Consider the following 17139-nt stretch of genomic DNA (forward strand, 5'->3'; position numbering starts at 1 on the left):
CATGTCCCCTTTCCTCCAGCCACACCACCTACGTCTTGGACCAAGAGCCTGGGGCTTGTAGATATTTTATGTCAGCTTTGTGGTAACTGTTCCTTAGGAGGCTGAAATTGGACCCTTATTCCCAGTTCCTTATCTAAAGGCTATTTTTAGAAAATTGCTTTCTGCACAAAATGCTGCCACATGATACAACCCTACTTTCAATTTTGTAACTGTTCCAAGAATAAGCAACTAGCTTTGACTCCCTGAACATGACAAATGATTTTTGACAGTGCTTTATATAGAAATGAAGCTTAGGGTCATGGAGTGTCAGGTTCCAGCTATTTCAGAAAGGTCCAACAGAACTGATGTGTCACTTGGGATGGCCAGTGAGCTAGTGTGCAGTTTTACACATCCTTAAATGTCACTTATTCAAATTATGAGGCAATGACAGTGGGTGAGATGGGGTCTTGGTTGTGTGTCAAAAAAGTATATTAATAAATATATTAAAATTCACACATTTGTTTTTATTAACCTTCTAAATATTTAAATTTATATTAAAGAGGCTTTTAATAAGGACAAGGGAATGAGGAATTTGGTAAATGAAAATTTTTAAACACTATTTCAAGTTAATCGGGTTGCTTCCCCCCCAACCTCCTCGTTATTCCCTAGGATCCTGGTAACTCGGCATCTGCTACAAGGGTGCCAGTCCCAGAAGATGCCCACTGAACTGCCTTTTCTGCGGATGCTTGGGTGGCTGGCAGGATCAGCGTTCATACTCCCCGCTTCTCGCTGCTCCCCTGCCGGGCCGGTGTCTCCTCCGACAGGCTGTCAGAGGCCAAGCACACGGGCGGGGCGCGTTCCCAAGGCCGGGGCCGCTGCTCTTGGCTTGGCTGGTAGAGATCGCAGGGGCCGGCAGAGTCTCCTTGGGGACAACCGGCCCATGCGTTGGCTCCGCCCGCCGGTTGCGGGGGGCTGGGGCCCAGGGACCGAGGGGACCTTGTCACTGAACAGTTTCAGGTTGGAGGGGGTGCAATACCACCCCAGCCCCGATGTGTGGGTCTGTCTCCCCGAGAGTCCCGGGCAGGGCTGTGTGTGTGTGGGGGGGTGCAGTACCGCGCCCCCCTCACCCCCATTCCCGATGTGTGGGTCTGTCTCCCCGAGAGTCCCGGGCAGGGCTGTGTGTGTGTGTGTGTGGGGGGGTGCAGTACCGCGCCCCCCTTGCCCCCCATTCCCGATGTGTGGGTCTGTCTCCCCGAGAGTCCCGGGCAGGGCTGTGTGTGTGTGTGTGGGGGGGGTGCAGTACCGCGCCCCCCTCACCCCCATTCCCGATGTGTGGGTCTGTCTCCCCGAGAGTCCCGGGCAGGGCTGTGTGTGTGTGGGGGGGGGGGTGCAGTACCGCGCCCCCCTGCCCCCCATTCCCGATGTGTGGGTCTGTCTCCCCGAGAGTCCCGGGCAGGGCTGTGTGTGTGTGGGGGGGTGCAGTACCGCGCCCCCCTCACCCCCATTCCCGATGTGTGGGTCTGTCTCCCCGAGAGTCCCGGGCAGGGCTGTGTGTGTGTGTGTGGGGGGGTGCAGTACCGCGCCCCCCTGCCCCCCATTCCCGATGTGTGGGTCTGTCTCCCTGAGAGTCCCGGGCAGGGCTGTGTGTGTGTGTGTGGGGGGTGCAGTACCGCGCCCCCCTCACCCCCATTCCCGATGTGTGGGTCTGTCTCCCCGAGAGTCCCGGGCAGGGCTGTGTGTGTGGGGGGGGTGCAGTACCGCGCCCCCCTTGCCCCCCATTCCCAATGTGTGGGTCTGTCTCCCCGAGAGTCCCGGGCAGGGCTGTGTGTGTGTGTCGGGGGGGTGCAGTACCGCGCCCCCCTCACCCCCATTCCCGATGTGTGGGTCTGTCTCCCCGAGAGTCCCGGGCAGGGCTGTGTGTGTGTGTGGGGGGGGATGCAGTACCGCGCCCCCCTCACCCCCATTCCCGATGTGTGGGTCTGTCTCCCCGAGAGTCCTGGGCAGGGCTGTGTGTGTGTGGGGGGGGGTGCAGTACCGCGCCCCCCTGCCCCCCATTCCCGATGTGTGGGTCTGTCTCCCCGAGAGTCCCGGGCAGGGCTGTGTGTGTGTCGGGGGGGTGCAGTACCGCGCCCCCCTGCCCCCCATTCCCGATGTGTGGGTCTGTCTCCCCGAGAGTCCCGGGCAGGGCTGTGTGTGTGTCGGGGGGGTGCAGTACCGCGCCCCCCTCACCCCCATTCCCGATGTGTGGGTCTGTCTCCCCGAGAGTCCCGGGCAGGGCTGTGTGTGTGTGTGGGGGGGGATGCAGTACCGCGCCCCCCTTGCCCCCCATTCCCGATGTGTGGGTCTGTCTCCCCGAGAGTCCTGGGCAGGGCTGTGTGTGTGTGGGGGTGCAGTACCGCCCCAGCCCCAGTGTGTGGGTCTGTCTCCCCGAGAGTCCCGGGCAGGGCTGTGTGTGTGTCGGGGGGGTGCAGTACCGCGCCCCCCTCACCCCCATTCCCGATGTGTGGGTCTGTCTCCCCGAGAGTCCCGGGCAGGGCTGTGTGTGTGTCGGGGGGGTGCAGTACCGCGCCCCCCTGCCCCCCATTCCCGATGTGTGGGTCTGTCTCCCCGAGAGTCCTGGGCAGGGCTGTGTGTGTGGGGGGGTGCAGTACCGCCCCAGCCCCAGTGTGTGGGTCTGTCTCCCCGAGAGTCCTGGGCAGGGCTGGGCGGGGGGCAGAGCCTTCCCGCCCCAGGACCAGTGTAGAAGACCACTCGTCCTGCCCCCTTCCGGGCCCGGCGTTGGTACGTCTCTCCCCGCCCCCTTTCCTGGCAAGCCCCTTCGAGGCCCCGCCTGTGGGGCGGGCGATCCGGAAAGGGGCGGTGCCGGCAGGTCCCCGCAGGGCATCTAGGCGCGGGACGTGGTGGCCTCATTGTGGCTGGGATGGAGGCAGCGGCGCGGCCGGCTGCGGGGTTCCCCCTGGGCAGAGCCCTTTCCTGCACCCCGCGCCCGGCCTGCCTGCAGCGCTCGGGCTCCCTGGAGCTCGGGGGCGGCTGCAGGGCTCCGGTGCGGGTGCGGGTGCTGGTGATCAACACGGGCGGCACCATCGGGATGGTGGAGGAGAAAGAAGGTGAGGGGAGCGCCAGGCGGGGCAGAGGGGCTGGGAGGGCACCACCAACCCGCAGGCTCTGGGTCGAGCCCCCGAAGGGGCCCGCAGCCTGGGAAGAGGGCGGGGGTGTGTGTGGTGATGGTGGCTGCAGTCCCTGAGGGGCACCTAGCAAAGCAGCGCAGAAGGGGGGAAGTGGGCATGAGTCCTCCAGGGCAGGAGAGTGGTATGAGGCCCCTGCCTGGAGGGGTACCTGCCGCACCAGAACACTGTTTATAAGAGGGGTGCTGAAAGCCATTGAACAAATCTGTAAACACTGCACATGATGGAAGCCAGGTATTTAGTTGCTAGTATTACTTCAAGCTTGGGGTGCTGCTGCTTTCCTAGTTCCAGCACCCCTGGGGGTACCCACCTGTTGGGGTGACTGAGGGGTGGGCATGAATCCCTTGGGGTGCACAGCAAGGTGGGGGAGATTCGGTGTGAGCTCCTAAGTGGAATCCAGAAATAACTAGCACTTTTTTAAACCTAGGTAGGAGGCCCTAAATGGCTGTTTGATTCAGATATCACTAAAATGATGCTGGTATGCTGGGGAAAGCAATCTGAAAACATAGCCAGGACTCTATCTCTCCCTATCATTGAGGGTGTATCGGACGTGATCCACCCAGACCAGACCTACACCGTCCCGGGCCGCACCATATTTGACAACCTGTATCTGGTCCGGGACCTCTTGGAACTCGGGTGTAGGGATGGCCTGTCATTCGCCCTCCTGTCCCTGGATCAGGAGAAGGCGTTTGACAGGGTGGATCACGGGTATCTCCTGAGCAGTCTGCGAGCGTTTGGCTTCGGACCCCAGTTTGTGGGTTTTCTCCAGGTGCTGTACGCCTCCGCAGAGTGTCTGGTCTGGCTCAACTGGACCCTGACCGAATCGGTCAGCTTCGGGCAAGGAGTACGGCAGGGGTGCCCCCTCTCGGGTCAGCTGTACGCTCTGGCTATCGAGCCCTTCCTCTGTCTCCTTCTCAGGAGGTTGACGGGGTTGGCGCTACGGGAGCCAGAGCTGCAGTTTGTCCTGTTGGCATACGCCGACGATGTGCTCCTCGTGGTCCAGGACCTGGGCAACTTGGCGCGGATGGAGGCTTGCCAGGCCGTTTACTCGGCAGCCTCTTCCGCCCGGGTCAACTGGGTCAAGAGCTCTGGTTTGGTGGTAGGGGACTGGCGGCAGGCGAGTTCCCTCCCACCCGTGCTTCAGGACCCGGTGGAGTGCGGGTCCGCTGCTCTATCTCGGCATTTACCTTTCCGCCACGCATCCGTCTCCGCCGGAGAACTGGCAGGGTTTAGAGGGCAGGGTGGTAGAGCGGCTCCGGAGACGGACAGGGCTACTCCGGTGTCTCTCTTCCTGGATCCCAGTAAGATTGAGGGTGTATGTCCACAGCTGGTTACATCATCACTAATAGTCAGGACCAGAACTCATTAGGAATTTTCTGACAAAACAGGTTTTTGCTGGAAAATGCTAATTTTATCAAAACCTAAGTGGTGGTGTGAACAATTTGGTTTTAACCAACTTCCTCCGAAATGCAGGCAGGGTTCTGTCAGAAGCTGCCTGGTTTCCTGCCAGCTCACCTGGAATAACACTGAATAATAATCTTGTATCCACTGGCGTCAGGAGAACTGTCTTTCTGAATCTAGTGTCTTATAGCCCCCCTGACACCAATGAAAACAAACTTATTCAGTGTTAAAGGAATGCGGTTAAAAGAGAATTGTTTAGTCTGTTTTTGTGTTTTGTTCTGGCTAGTATAAATCATTAATGAATCACATTTTGCTTGATTAAACTTTAACTTTCTGTTTACACTCTTTACAGTGATACTGGTTTCATTCTGACTAAACAAAATTCTCAACCTGTCTCAACACATAACAGAAAATTTTCTGGTTCATCTCTTTCAGGATGTTCAGCTGTCTTTATAAGTAAAGTTTCTACAGTTGGCTTTAATACAAGCCTTCCTTTATATACCTTCATTTTATCTTGTTCTCCTTGAACTTTAGTCAGTGACTAGAAACTGCCATAAGTGTACTGTCTATTAATAACCCTGCATAAAAAAGCTTTTTAAAATGCTTTTATTCAAACATAAAGTAAACAAGCTTTATTCATGTATCTGAGGCAGGTGAATCATCACAGGATAAGACTAGGTCCTCCCACAGTAGCAGCTGGTTACATTTAAGGGAGCATGTAGCCCAATCATAGCACATCAGGTGTTGAACCCTATTCCCTCCCCCCAGCTCCCAGTTTCCCTACTTCTGCAATCAAACAAGGCACCACAATTGGTGCTTCTGAATTATTCTTCCCTCCTGAGGTGTGGCTTATTAACATAACAGTTTATCTTAAAGGTAGTAACTCCCAGCCTTCTGCTCCAATCCATTATGCTCTGCTTAAGTGTTTTGCTCCTGTTCCTCACTGCAGGTAGCTCCAGCCAAGCCTTTCCCTTTGGCTGGTTATGAAGAGTTTCATCCCCAGGCTTTTCTAACGCTGGGTCCTTTCTGGGTTTCCTGCAAGTCTCTCTACCTTTGTATTAGCTCTGGGCTATCACCATGTGATGCTTGGTCACCTGACACAACCACTGGCCCAAGCACAAACTCATCATGAGTGGTGGGGTGGATAACTATGCTCAGTTAAACTGTGGGGCTAAACTAGAGCTGGTTGGAAAATTTTTGATGAAAAAGAATTTCATTGGAATTTTTCACAAAATCAAGCTGGGTTTGACACACTTACGCCAAATCACAGGCAGGGTTCCATTGGTTCTCTGCCAATTCACCTAGTGAGCTACTGGGAAGCCCTGCCAGCTGGACAGCTTCAGGGTAGAGGATTTTAGGCTTTCAGGTTCCATGGTGGTAGGATAGCCCTGGGACTAGGGACACTGGGCTTCCAGGGTCCACAGCTCGGGGGCAACCCTTCCATGCCAGTGCCTTCAGGCTCCCTGTCATGGAACCAGGCAGTCTTGGAAGTCTTGGGAAACACAGCTCTAGCCAGGGGTCTCAGTCTAGGCCCGCAGCTCTGCAGCAGGGAGCCTGGAAACCCTCACGCTTGCAGAGCTGGGAGCCTGGAGGTACTGGGATAGATTCCAGGGCCCATGGCTCTGGAGCAGCCCCACCATTTGGACTGCCCTAGGGCCAGGAATCCCAGGGTATCCAGACTCCTGGGCCAGCTGGTGCCCCATACTGTTCGAGTCCTGAGCAGGCAGCCCTGAGGGACTGGAAATTCCTGGAGTCCCTGGCAGTCTGTATGATGGGGCTGCCCCAGATTCTGGGAGCTCTGACAGCCGCTGACCGAATTTGACATTAATAGTAGTAAAATTGAGAAGAATGTCAATTTCAGTGAGTCAGTCACTGGTCAGTGGAGTGTATGTTGTTTCAGAAATACCATGTGTTAGACTTTCCAATGTGTAATTGGTTTTGGTTTTCCTGTTCCCAAGAAATTTTGAAAAATTTGGTTTTGTTACAAATAGGAACAAAACCAAATTCTGAATCACAGAATCATAGAATATTAGGGTTGGAAGAGACCTCAGGAGGTCATCTAGTCCAACCCCCTGCTCAAAGCAGGACCAACACCAACTAAATCATCCCAGCCAAGGCTTTGTCAAGCCGGGCCTTAAAAACCTCTATAGATGGAGATTCCACCACCTCCCTAGGTAACCCATTCCAGTGCTTTGCCACCCTCCTAGTGAAATAGTGTTTCCTAATATCCAACCTAGACCTCCTCCCACAGCAACTTGAGACCATTGCTCCATGTTCTATCATCTGCCACCACTGAGAACAGCTGAACTCCATCCTCTTTGGAACCCCCTTTGAGGTAGTTGAAGGCTGCTATCAAATCCCCCCTCACTCTTCTCTTCTGCAGACTAAATAACCCCAGTTTCCACAGCCTCTCCTCATAAGTCATGTGCCCCAGCCCCCTAATAATTTTTGTTGCCCTCCGCTGGACTCTCTCCAATTTCTCCACATGCGTTCTGTAGTGGGGGAGGGACACCAAAACAGGACGCAATACTGCAGGTGTGGCCTCACCAGTGCTGAATAGAGGGGAATAATCACTTCCCTCAGTCTGCTGGCGATACTCCTACTAATACAGCCCAATATGCCATTGACCTTCTTGGCAATGAGGGCACACTGCTGACTCATATCCAGCTTCTCGTCCACTGTAATCCCCAGGTCCTTTTCTGCAGAACTGCTGCTTAGCTAGCCTGTGGCAGTGCATGGGATTCTTTCTTCCTAAGGGAAGTGTTAACATTTCTCACAAATCAAATATTATTGAGTTTTGGCCTTCTTTACTCAACTCCCCTTAAAGGACCAGCCCACTCTGTGACAAAGAGTTGCAGCTAGCAAGAGATGTTAAGAGTAACAAGAAGGGTTTCTTCAGGTATGTTAGCAACAAGAAGAAAGTCAAGGAAAGTGTGGGCCCCTTACTGAATGAGGGAGGCAACCTAGTGACAGAGGATATGGAAAAAGCTAATGTACTCAATGCTTTTTTTGCCTCTGTCTTCACGAACAAGGTCAGCTTCCAGACTATTGCACTGGGCAGCACAGCATGGGGGGGAGGTGACCAGCCCTTTGTGGAGAAAAAAGTGATTCGGGACTATTTAGAAAAGCTTAACGAGCACAAGTCCATGGGGCTGGATGCGCTGCATCCGAGAGTGCTAAAGGAGTTGGCGGATGTGATTGCAGAGCCATTGGCCATTATCTTTGAAAACTCATGGCGATTGGGGGAAGTCCCGGATGACTGGAAAAAGGCTAATGTAGTGCCCATCTTTAAAAAAGGGAAGAAGGAGGATCCTGGGAACTACAGGCCAGTCAGCCTCACCTCAGTCCCTGGAAAAATCATGGAGCAGGTCCTCAAGGAATCAATTCTGAAGCACTTAGAGGAGAGGAAAGTGATCAGGAACAGTCAGCATGGATTCACCAAGGGCAAGTCAAGCCTGACTAATCTAATTGCCTTCTATGACGAGATAACTGGCTCTGTGGATGAAGGGAAAGCGGTGGACGTGTTGTTCCTTGACGTTAGCAAAGCTTTTGACACAGTCTCCCACAGTATTCTTGCCAGCAAGTTAAAGAAGTATGGGCTGGATGAATGGACTATAAGGTGGGTAGAAAGTTGGCTAGATTGTCGGGCTCAACGGGTAGTGATCAATGGCTCCATGTCTAGTTGGCAGCCGGTATCAAGTGGAGTGTCCCAAGGGTTGGTTCTGGGGCCAGTTTTGTTCAATATCTTCATAAATAATCTGGAGGATGGTGTGGATTGCACCCTCAGCAAGTTTGCAGATGACATTAAACTGGGAGGAGAGGTAGATACGCTGGAGGGTAGGGATAGGATACAGAGGGCCCTAGACAAATTAGAGGATTGGGCCAAAAGAAATCTGAGGAGGTTCAACAAGGAGAAGTGCAGAGTCCTGCACTTAAGACAGAAGAATCCCATGCACCGCTACAGACTAGGGACCGAATGGCTCGGCAGCAGTTCGGCAGAAAAGGACCTAGGGGTTACAGTGGATGAGAAGCTGGATCTGAGTCAACAGTGTGCCCTTGTTGCCAAGAAGGCCAGTGGCATTTTGGGATGTATAAGTAGGGGCATTGCCAGCAGATCGAGGGATGTGATCGTTCCCCTCTATTCGACATTGGTGAGGCCTCATCTGGAGTACTGTGTCCAGTTTTGGGCCCCACACTACAAGAAGGATGTGGAAAAATTGGCAACAAAAATGATTAGGGGTCTAGAACACATGACTTATGAGGAGAGGCTGAGGGACCTGGGATTGTTTAGTCTGTAGAAGAGAAGAATGAGGGGGGATTTGATAGCTTCTTTCAACTTCCTGAAAGGGGATTCCGAAGAGGATGGATCTAGACTGTTCTCAGTGGTAGGAGATGACAGAACAAGGAGTAATGCTCTCAAGTTGCAGTGGGGGAGGTTTAGGTTGGATATTAGGAAAATCTTTTTCACTAGGACGGTAGTGAAACACTGGAATGCGTTACCTAGGGAGGTGGTGGAATCTCCTTCCTTAGATATTTTTAAGGTCAGGCTTGACAAAGCCCTGGCTGGGATGATTTAGTTGGGGATTTGGTCCTGCTTTGAGCAGGGGGTTGGACTAGATGACCTCCTGAGGTCCCTTCCAACCCTGATATTCTATGATTCTATGAAAGCATATTCTGGGAAGCCTATTTAGTTCCATTTAACGTAGTGAATCATGAATGCTTGGAGCTACATTATAAACCAGTGGTTTCCCCTTTTTTTCAGATTGAGGGCCAAACACAGTATTTCACAAAGATCAAGTTGCCACAGTCAATACTTTGGAGCAGATGCTCTATCCTGTTCCTCTTACTTTATGCCACTCATATGGCACAGCGGGAGGTGAAAGCATACATCAGTCCCTTGTTGGGGATTTTCTCAACATAGTTGTTCCCACTCCCAGTGGGCATAGAGTTGATATAGTCAGATCCTATGCCTTCCTCCCCACAGTCCCTAGTGTAGGAGACATATTAGAGATGGAGACAATGTGGGATGTCTGTCAGGAGCACACTATGCTCTAGCTTCTACAGCTGGTATATGGTCCCTAGGGGACTGTTGCCGACTGATGAAAGTTAGAGGAGCTCCTGGACTTTAATTGGGGCTGGAGCAGAGAATGAGGGATCTATGAGAAACTTGTTCTCTCAGCTTCTCCTCACTTTCCTCTCTTCTGGGTTGCCTGTGCTGTGTGTGTGTGGAGGGGGGTGTCTCTCTTTTGCTAGCTGCTATGCTAGGCTCAGGCAGAGCCATTTGAGTTCCTGTTCTTCTGGGGTTCATATAATTCAGCAGCTGAGCAGCCAGAGCTAATCTTTCTTCCCTTCTTTGTGATCATAGGTGCTGGAAATGGGGGTGCTGCAGCACCCCCTGGCTTGAAGTGGTTTTCATTATATACAGGGTTTATCATTTGGTTCAATGGCTCTCAGCACCCCCACTACACAAATTGTTCCAGCACCCCGGCTTGGCTCAGGGAATGCAATTTTGATTTAGAATTAGATATCAATTTTCTTAACCTAGATATGCTCGAAGGGCCCCCTTTTAGTGCTTCAAGGGCCACAGGGCAGAAACCACTGTGATAAACAAGTGTGTGGATGGTGGGGGGGGGGGTTGTTTCAATGCTAAGTGGGTCAGCTCTGATGCTTCTATAGAAGTAAGCCCAGCAAAAAGACAGTTACTTAAATTTGGTGCAAGCGCTTGCAGTGTCATTTGGGACATACTACAAAGATGAGTCATCCAGAGGTCCATTTAAAAGGAAGACAGATTAGCAAAGGACCTGAGAATATTAATGTGTCTCTGTTGTCAAGGTCCCACTACAGATATCTGGGGTAAATTGACCGCATGTCTGGATTTAGCTGGGTATCTGTGATATTAAAATCAGCAAATGGAAGCCCAAAACACTTGAAACTGTGAGCTGTGCTTCTAAGGTGGAATGATTCTATGCAACAGTACAGCAGAAGTGGCCATTTGTGATGAAGTTAGGAGCAGTATCTCCTTCACCGGAGGAGAGATTCTAATTGAACTAGTGAAATGTCTGAAATTCGAAAGCATGTTAAGTGTATTTTGTAAACCAAAGTATTCTGGCAATAGTCCAAACAAATCCAGTTAAATGCTGTTGCTGTCTTGTGAGAAAGTTGGCCAAGAAAAGGCCTGCTATTTAATTTAAGGCAAGCCAGGAAAGAGATTAGCAAGTGCCTAAAATGAGTCCTTCCATTAGTTTGGAAAGTGCACAAACCCCCAAGCTAAATGGGCATAGCTTGGCATTACCTAGTATGCACACAGTTTCTCTGCTCGTTTGGGTGTTTAAATAACAATAAAGGAGACTTTGGTATTGAATCTGAAAAACAGGGAAATTGTAGATGCTGGCTCAAATATGATTTTTAGGCCGGACAAACTGAAAGAGCTAGGAAGTGGAGAATCAAAGAAAATGAGTGAGCACTAAACTAACTGGCACTAACAATAGTCCAAAAACTGAGTTGTGAATTTGATTTCTGCAGTCTGAGAATGACTTCTGAGAAGTTGAAATAGGTTTACTCATGTTAAGTTTGAATTGAATTGGATAATAATGCCAATAAAGAGCATTAAATTTAATTAAAAAAATGTTTCAGATGAAATGTCTCATAAGCAGTAAGACATACGTTTTTTCTAAAGTTTTGGACAGACTTTGGACTTCAGGTTTGGGACTCTAGAATTATGATTTCTGTCCTGCCTAAAATTGGACTTCCATACCCAAGTTCATGGCTCAATTTGGGAAAAATCTAAATGCATGCAACTGAAAGTATCATGGGTCTCAGATCGCTAATAGCATCTGAAATTCCTATGTGACAGTCATTGGTGAAAGATACAGTACTTCCTAAAGACTTGGATAGTGGGATAAAAAAAATTCTATCACACTGTGGGTTTACCAGTCCCTTCCTATTCATCTCATCTAAACTCTTTGGCTACTATTTAAAGGTCTTGTCAGTTCAAGGCCAACTCTGCCAACTGCAGTCAATGGGAACTGCAGGGGCGGTGCCTGCGGGCAGCGGCATGCAGAGACCCCTCTGTGCTCCCCCCGCCTAGGAGCTGCTGCCGGGGGGGGGGGAGGGGTCGCTTTCGGGAGCTGCCTGAGGTAAGCACTGCACCCCAGCCCAGCCTCCACACCCAAACTCCGTCCCAGAGCCTGTGCCCCTTCCTGCACCCCAACCCCTGCCCCGGCCCAGAGCCTGCACCTTAACTCCCTCCCAGAGCCTGCCCCTCAACCCCTTTCCCCACCCCAGAGCCTGCCCCCGCACCCACTCCTTCACCCCAACCCCCAGCCCAGAACCTGCACCCAAACTCCCTCCCAGAGCTCAAACCTTCACCCCTCCCACACCCAAACTCCGTCCCAGAGCCTTAGGCAGGTGGGGAGGAGGGCGGACTTGGACCTGTTCTGGGCACCACCTAAAATTATACAAACCTGCCACCCTTGGAGCAAGGGCAGTGCGGGTGGACTTCCTTTTCTCCTCCCTTGCTTTTCCTTTCCCTCCACCCTTTTGGGGGAGCGAAAAGTGGCTGCTTTTCCCACTACCCCACTTCTGGCACTCGCCTCCCCAGAGCCAAGCTGCCTGGAACCGATGCAGAAGCTGGGCCAGTCTCGGCCAGTGTGTGTGTGGGGGGGTACAGTAGTGGGGGCTTGGCTGTAGGCTGCGGGGAGGGAGGGCTGAAGTTGCTGTGCCTAGGGGCGCATAAGGTGTGAATCCAGCCCTGATTATAGTATTTATTCTCCATCAAGATCTGGAATTAAAGGAAAATGGGGACAATCCAATCTCCTCCAACCCAGAAGGTTTTTATAGCTGGTCTGTTCAGAATGGACCTTGGATAACTATAACCTCTAGAGTGCAAGATACTAAATCTCCAAAATATAACAATTATAGGTAGAGAGGAAATTCTTCTTAGGAATTACTGAAGAAAATAAACTATGTTTTCATTTACAAGCTGTCAAGGTTCCTTCCCCACTCTGAACGCTAGGGTACAGATGTGGGGACTTGCATGAAAACCTCCTAAGTTTACTTTTACCAGCTTAGGTTAAAACTTCCCCAAGGTACAAACTATTTTACCTTTTGCCCTTGGACTTTCGCTGCCACCACCAAACGTCTAACACCAGTATTATTATTATTTATTATTATGAAAGAGTTCGTTTGGAAATGTCTTTCCCTCCAAAGTCCTCCCAAATCTTACCCCCTTTTTTCTGGATAAGGTTTGATAAAAATCCTCACCAATTTGCATAGGTGACCACAGACCCAAACCCTTGGATCTTAAGAACAATTAAAAAAGCATTCAGTTTCTTAAAAGAAGAATTTTAATAGAAGAAAAAGTACAAGGAATCACCTCTGTAAAATCAGGATGGTAAATACCTTACAGGGTAATTAGATTCAAAACATAGAGAATCCCTCTAGGCAAAACCTTAAGTTACAAAAAGACACAAAACAGGAATATCCATTCCATTCAGCACAGCTTATTTTCTCAGCCATTTAAACAAATAGAATCTAACGCATATCTAGCTAGATTACTTACTAATTTCTAAGACTCCATTCCTGGTCTGTCCCTGGCAAAATCATCACACAGACAGACAGAGAGGCTTTGTTTCTCCCTCCCCCCAGCTTTTGAAAGTAACTTGTCTCCTCATTGGTTATTTTGGTCAGGTGTCAGCGAGGTTGTCCTAGCTTCTTAACCCTTTACAGGTGAAAGGGTTTTTCCTTTGGCCAGGAGGGATTTTAAAGGTGTTTATCCTTCCCTTTATATTTATGACACAAGCCTTTATGTTGAGTGCCTCCTAGCGGCTGGGTGTGGTTCTGCAGTCCTTTTCTCGCTTCTGTTGTGTCTTCAGTGGCTTGGCCCCCTGGCCAAATCAAAAGTCAAATAACTAACAGTCTGTTTGCCCTCACTAGGGTCTTCAGCCCTAGCTCTGGGCTTTTTAAATTTGACCCTTTGTTTGGGCTCCAAAATAAGGCCTATCACTTCTTGGGGTTTATGCCACTTTACCTGGGGAGGAACCTGGGCCCACCCATTACTCCAGGTTCCAACCCAGGGACACTATACACAGCAGCCACATACTACTTATTCTAGTCCGTCACTGCTATTTCCCTGGGTCTCTTCCTACTCGGCCCTTTTAGCTTCACCTTATCTCAGGGTTAAAGTTCTTAGGTTCTCTCTCCCTGCAAACCAAGCTAAGCAAAATGCAGCCAGAAACCAACTCTGACTATCCTTCAAGCACCTGTGGCCAGAAAGGAGCCCCCTTTCTTGCCCCTCTGTTTCCAGCCAGGAACTAACCTGCTAAGGCTCTGCAACTCCTTTTATCTGAGTCTGCTGGGCTCTGACTGGCTGCTTTTGAGAGGCCTCTCTTGGCAAATCTGGAGTACCCATTTTCGCTGCTCCTTTTCTGTCAGTTCACTACTTCCTGGGGCACGGTGTAGGAGGACCGTGGGGCCTCCTGTAGGGAGCCACAAAGCCCAGGTGCACCCCATCACACTGCGACTAATCTGTTATCGCTTGTTACACAGATGGATGCTTTCCAGATTCCATCTGGAAGAAAAAAATGTGTTCATGTATCCGTGTCAAGCCAGGAAGACATTGCTGCAGATCATTGAAGCTAACAGTACAGAGCACGTGTGTGTGTTCTAGTGGAACACTGTCTCACTCGTGCTTTGTATAATGTTTTGTACTACAATATTTTACATTTACTGTCATTTAAAACATCTTCAATGTCAGTTTGTGGGGTTTGGGAGATGAGAAATCCGGGCCTGGTAATTGTCACCTGAGACTCAGACCCTAGATCTATACGGTCCTGACCATGTTAGTACAGTATAATCAATTTGGCTGCCCAGCACAGAAGGAGCCTGTTTAAAAATGTGGTTGAGACTAAGCTGTAGACTGGAGGTAAATTTTTCAAAATGCTTAAGTGACTTAGGAGTGCAAGTCCTATTTTCATGAGTGATTTAGGCACTTTGGAGACTAAGTATAATTGAAAGTCAATCGGATTTAAGCTCCTACGTCCCTTAGACATTTTAGAAAATATTACTAGGAAAATCTGTATTCTTCTGGGCCCTTGACATTTGGGAACCAAGGGAGGATTGAGGGGATTTTGAGTGGCAAGGAGAGTGTTGTGCGACACCTCATAGCTCCAGAGATGCATTGTTGTCATTTGCTGGTGCCCTTGACATTAACTACTGGAAGTCTGGTCCTCCCTTTCCGCCCCTAAACTGAATCTCTAGGAGGAAGGGGAAAGTATTTATTTTCCTCTGGCTCTGACAGTTAGGGTTGCTAGGTGTCTGGTTTTTGACCAGAACTCACGGTCGAAAAGGGACCCTGGTGGCTCCGGTCAGCTGGGCCGGATCATGGGCTGGGCCGTTAAAAGTCTGGTCAGTGGCGCAGCAGGGGCCTGGGGCTAAGGCAGGCTCCCCGCGGCTCCCGGAAGCAGCGGGCACGTTCCTGTGGCCCCTAGGCTTTGGGGCAGCCAGAGAGGCACTGTGCACAGCCCCCAGTGCTGTCTCCGCAGCTGCCATTGGCCAGGAACCATGACCAATGGGAGCTGCAGGGGGTGGCGCCTGTGGGCGCAAAGGCAGCGCAGACCCGCCTGGCTGCCCATGTGCCTAGAGGCTGCAGGGACCTGGCAGCCGCTTCCTCCGAGCTGTGGAAAGTGCTGCTGGGACTCACCCCACACACACTCCCCCGCAGCCCAGAGTCCCCTCCTGCACCCCAAACCACTCATCCCCTGCCCCACCCCCAGCCGGCGCCCTCACCCCCCTGCACCCCTGCCCCAGCCCAGAGCCCCCTCCTGCACCCCAAACCCCTCATCCCCAGAGCCTGCACCCCCAGCCGGAGCCCTTGCCCCCTCCCACACCCCAGCTCCCGCCCCAACCTGGTGAAAGTGAGTGAGAGTGTGGAAGAGCGAGCAATGAAGGGAGGGGGATGGAGTGAGTGGGGGTGGGGCCTCAGAGAAAGGGCAGGGCAGGGGTGTTTGGTTTTGACAAGGTTAAGGCTCTGAGTGGTGAAACAGACTGTTATCTAACCTCATCCCTTTAGACCAGGAAATGCAGTCAGGAGTTGAAGGTTTCTTATATATATGAAAAACATTTTAAACTTAAACTCAGACTGGGTTTAGACTTTGAAAGCTCCATCCACATTTAAAAATTGAGTTTCCATGTTTTAAGAGGCTGAGCATATCAGAGGTGCATATCTGAGAATAAAGACTAGGACTGTCTATAATGCAATACCCGCCTTGCCTACTGGACTACCGACTTTATCCTCCTCTGAGCAAAAGAGGAAGAAAACTTAAAATTAAAAGTTCCTAGGATGCATGGGGGTTTTCAGAACCCAACTCCTGCTTGTCTATTACAGGTAGCATAGCAAGAAAGTTGCCTTTGGAGAACAGTGGTGGGGGTGGAGAGAGCACACAGTGTTTTAAATGATTTCTGAAATGGCTTTGGCTCCATCTGAGTTCTTCATAATCTGTCAAGTTAGTTAAATTCCCAGTTGCACAAAAAGCTAATGGATGAATGTCATTGGTGGCTGAGGGTCTTATAATATGGATAAAGAATCAAAGTTTGATGTGTAGGAAGGAGGTAACATCATTATTTTTTTTACTAAATAAAGGGTTCTCTTGTTTTCCTGATCCTGGTACCTGTCAGGGAAATAATTACAGAGAATTTGTTTACAGATTTGTTGACAATCTCTAAACCTGCTGGTAACTGATTTAAAACTGATCTGGAAGAGTGCATTATAAGCAGGATGTTTTCTCCTTTCTGATCCTGTTAAGGTTTAAGTAATGATAGCAGTTACTTTTAATCTTTCTAACCATGTCTATTTAATATTGAGTGTTCATTTGGGAGTAGATATGCTTGGGTTAAATCTGTGCTGGCAAATATGCGAAATGTCAATGCAGGGGAGCAGAAGAAGCCAAAGAAAAATCAATGAGAGGGGAAACAGACAAATGAATGTTTCATCAGTAGTATTTTCCCCCTTTATTTTCTAGGACTTGCTCCTGAAGCTAATAAGTTAGTAAAGGCCCTGAAAAAAATGCCGATGCTGCATGATGAGGTATATGCGAAAGAAACCAAACTCTATGATTTCCACAGATTTCCTGATAACACCTTGGTGCTTCCGTAAGTAACTGAAAAAACATGTCTCCCCTACTCATATTGAGAAATTTTTGTAAAGTGTGCTGAAGTCTTAACATGAAGACTCCAATGTTGTTCTTGTGAAATTAGTTTAACATAATTTAAAATAACATAACTTATTTTATGAGTGCTAAACTGTTATGCCTTGCTGGGTCATCAATCATGACCTTTTTAATTGGTAGAAGGCAAAATAATACCTTCTTGATCAAATTGTTGAGACCGTCTAAAATAAGTAATTACAGGTATTTGGTAAATTCTGGGATTTCAAGTAGATAATCCTCTGGATATGAATGTTTTTTAACAGTCAAGTAGTTCTTAGGCTTTTTTGTGGCCAGAGGGGAATATCAAAAGAGAATGTGTGGAAAATAAAATCTGTTCAGGTACCTGTCTTAGCTAGTGGAGTTACCTTTCA

General features: G+C 50.0%; 1 protein-coding gene across 2 annotated transcripts in view; it reads left to right on the forward strand.

Annotated features, from left to right (window-relative positions):
- The first annotated feature begins 2853 nt into the window (after positions 1-2853).
- ASPG (asparaginase) overlaps positions 2854-17139 on the forward strand; it is an 83175-nt gene continuing 68889 nt past the window's right edge. The window contains exons 1-2 of one of the 2 annotated variants that reach the window (XM_073349794.1): positions 2854-3086; positions 16583-16712. In XM_073349794.1, coding sequence (XP_073205895.1) covers positions 2900-3086; positions 16583-16712 — 317 coding nt within the window. In that variant the 5' untranslated portion in view covers positions 2854-2899. The remainder of the gene's footprint in view (positions 3087-16582; positions 16713-17139) is intronic. The other variant, XM_073349796.2, reaches the window with a different exon arrangement.

This window comes from Lepidochelys kempii, chromosome 6 (genome assembly GCF_965140285.1).
Source record: "Lepidochelys kempii isolate rLepKem1 chromosome 6, rLepKem1.hap1, whole genome shotgun sequence".
NCBI classification, from domain to species: Eukaryota; Metazoa; Chordata; order Testudines; family Cheloniidae; genus Lepidochelys; species Lepidochelys kempii.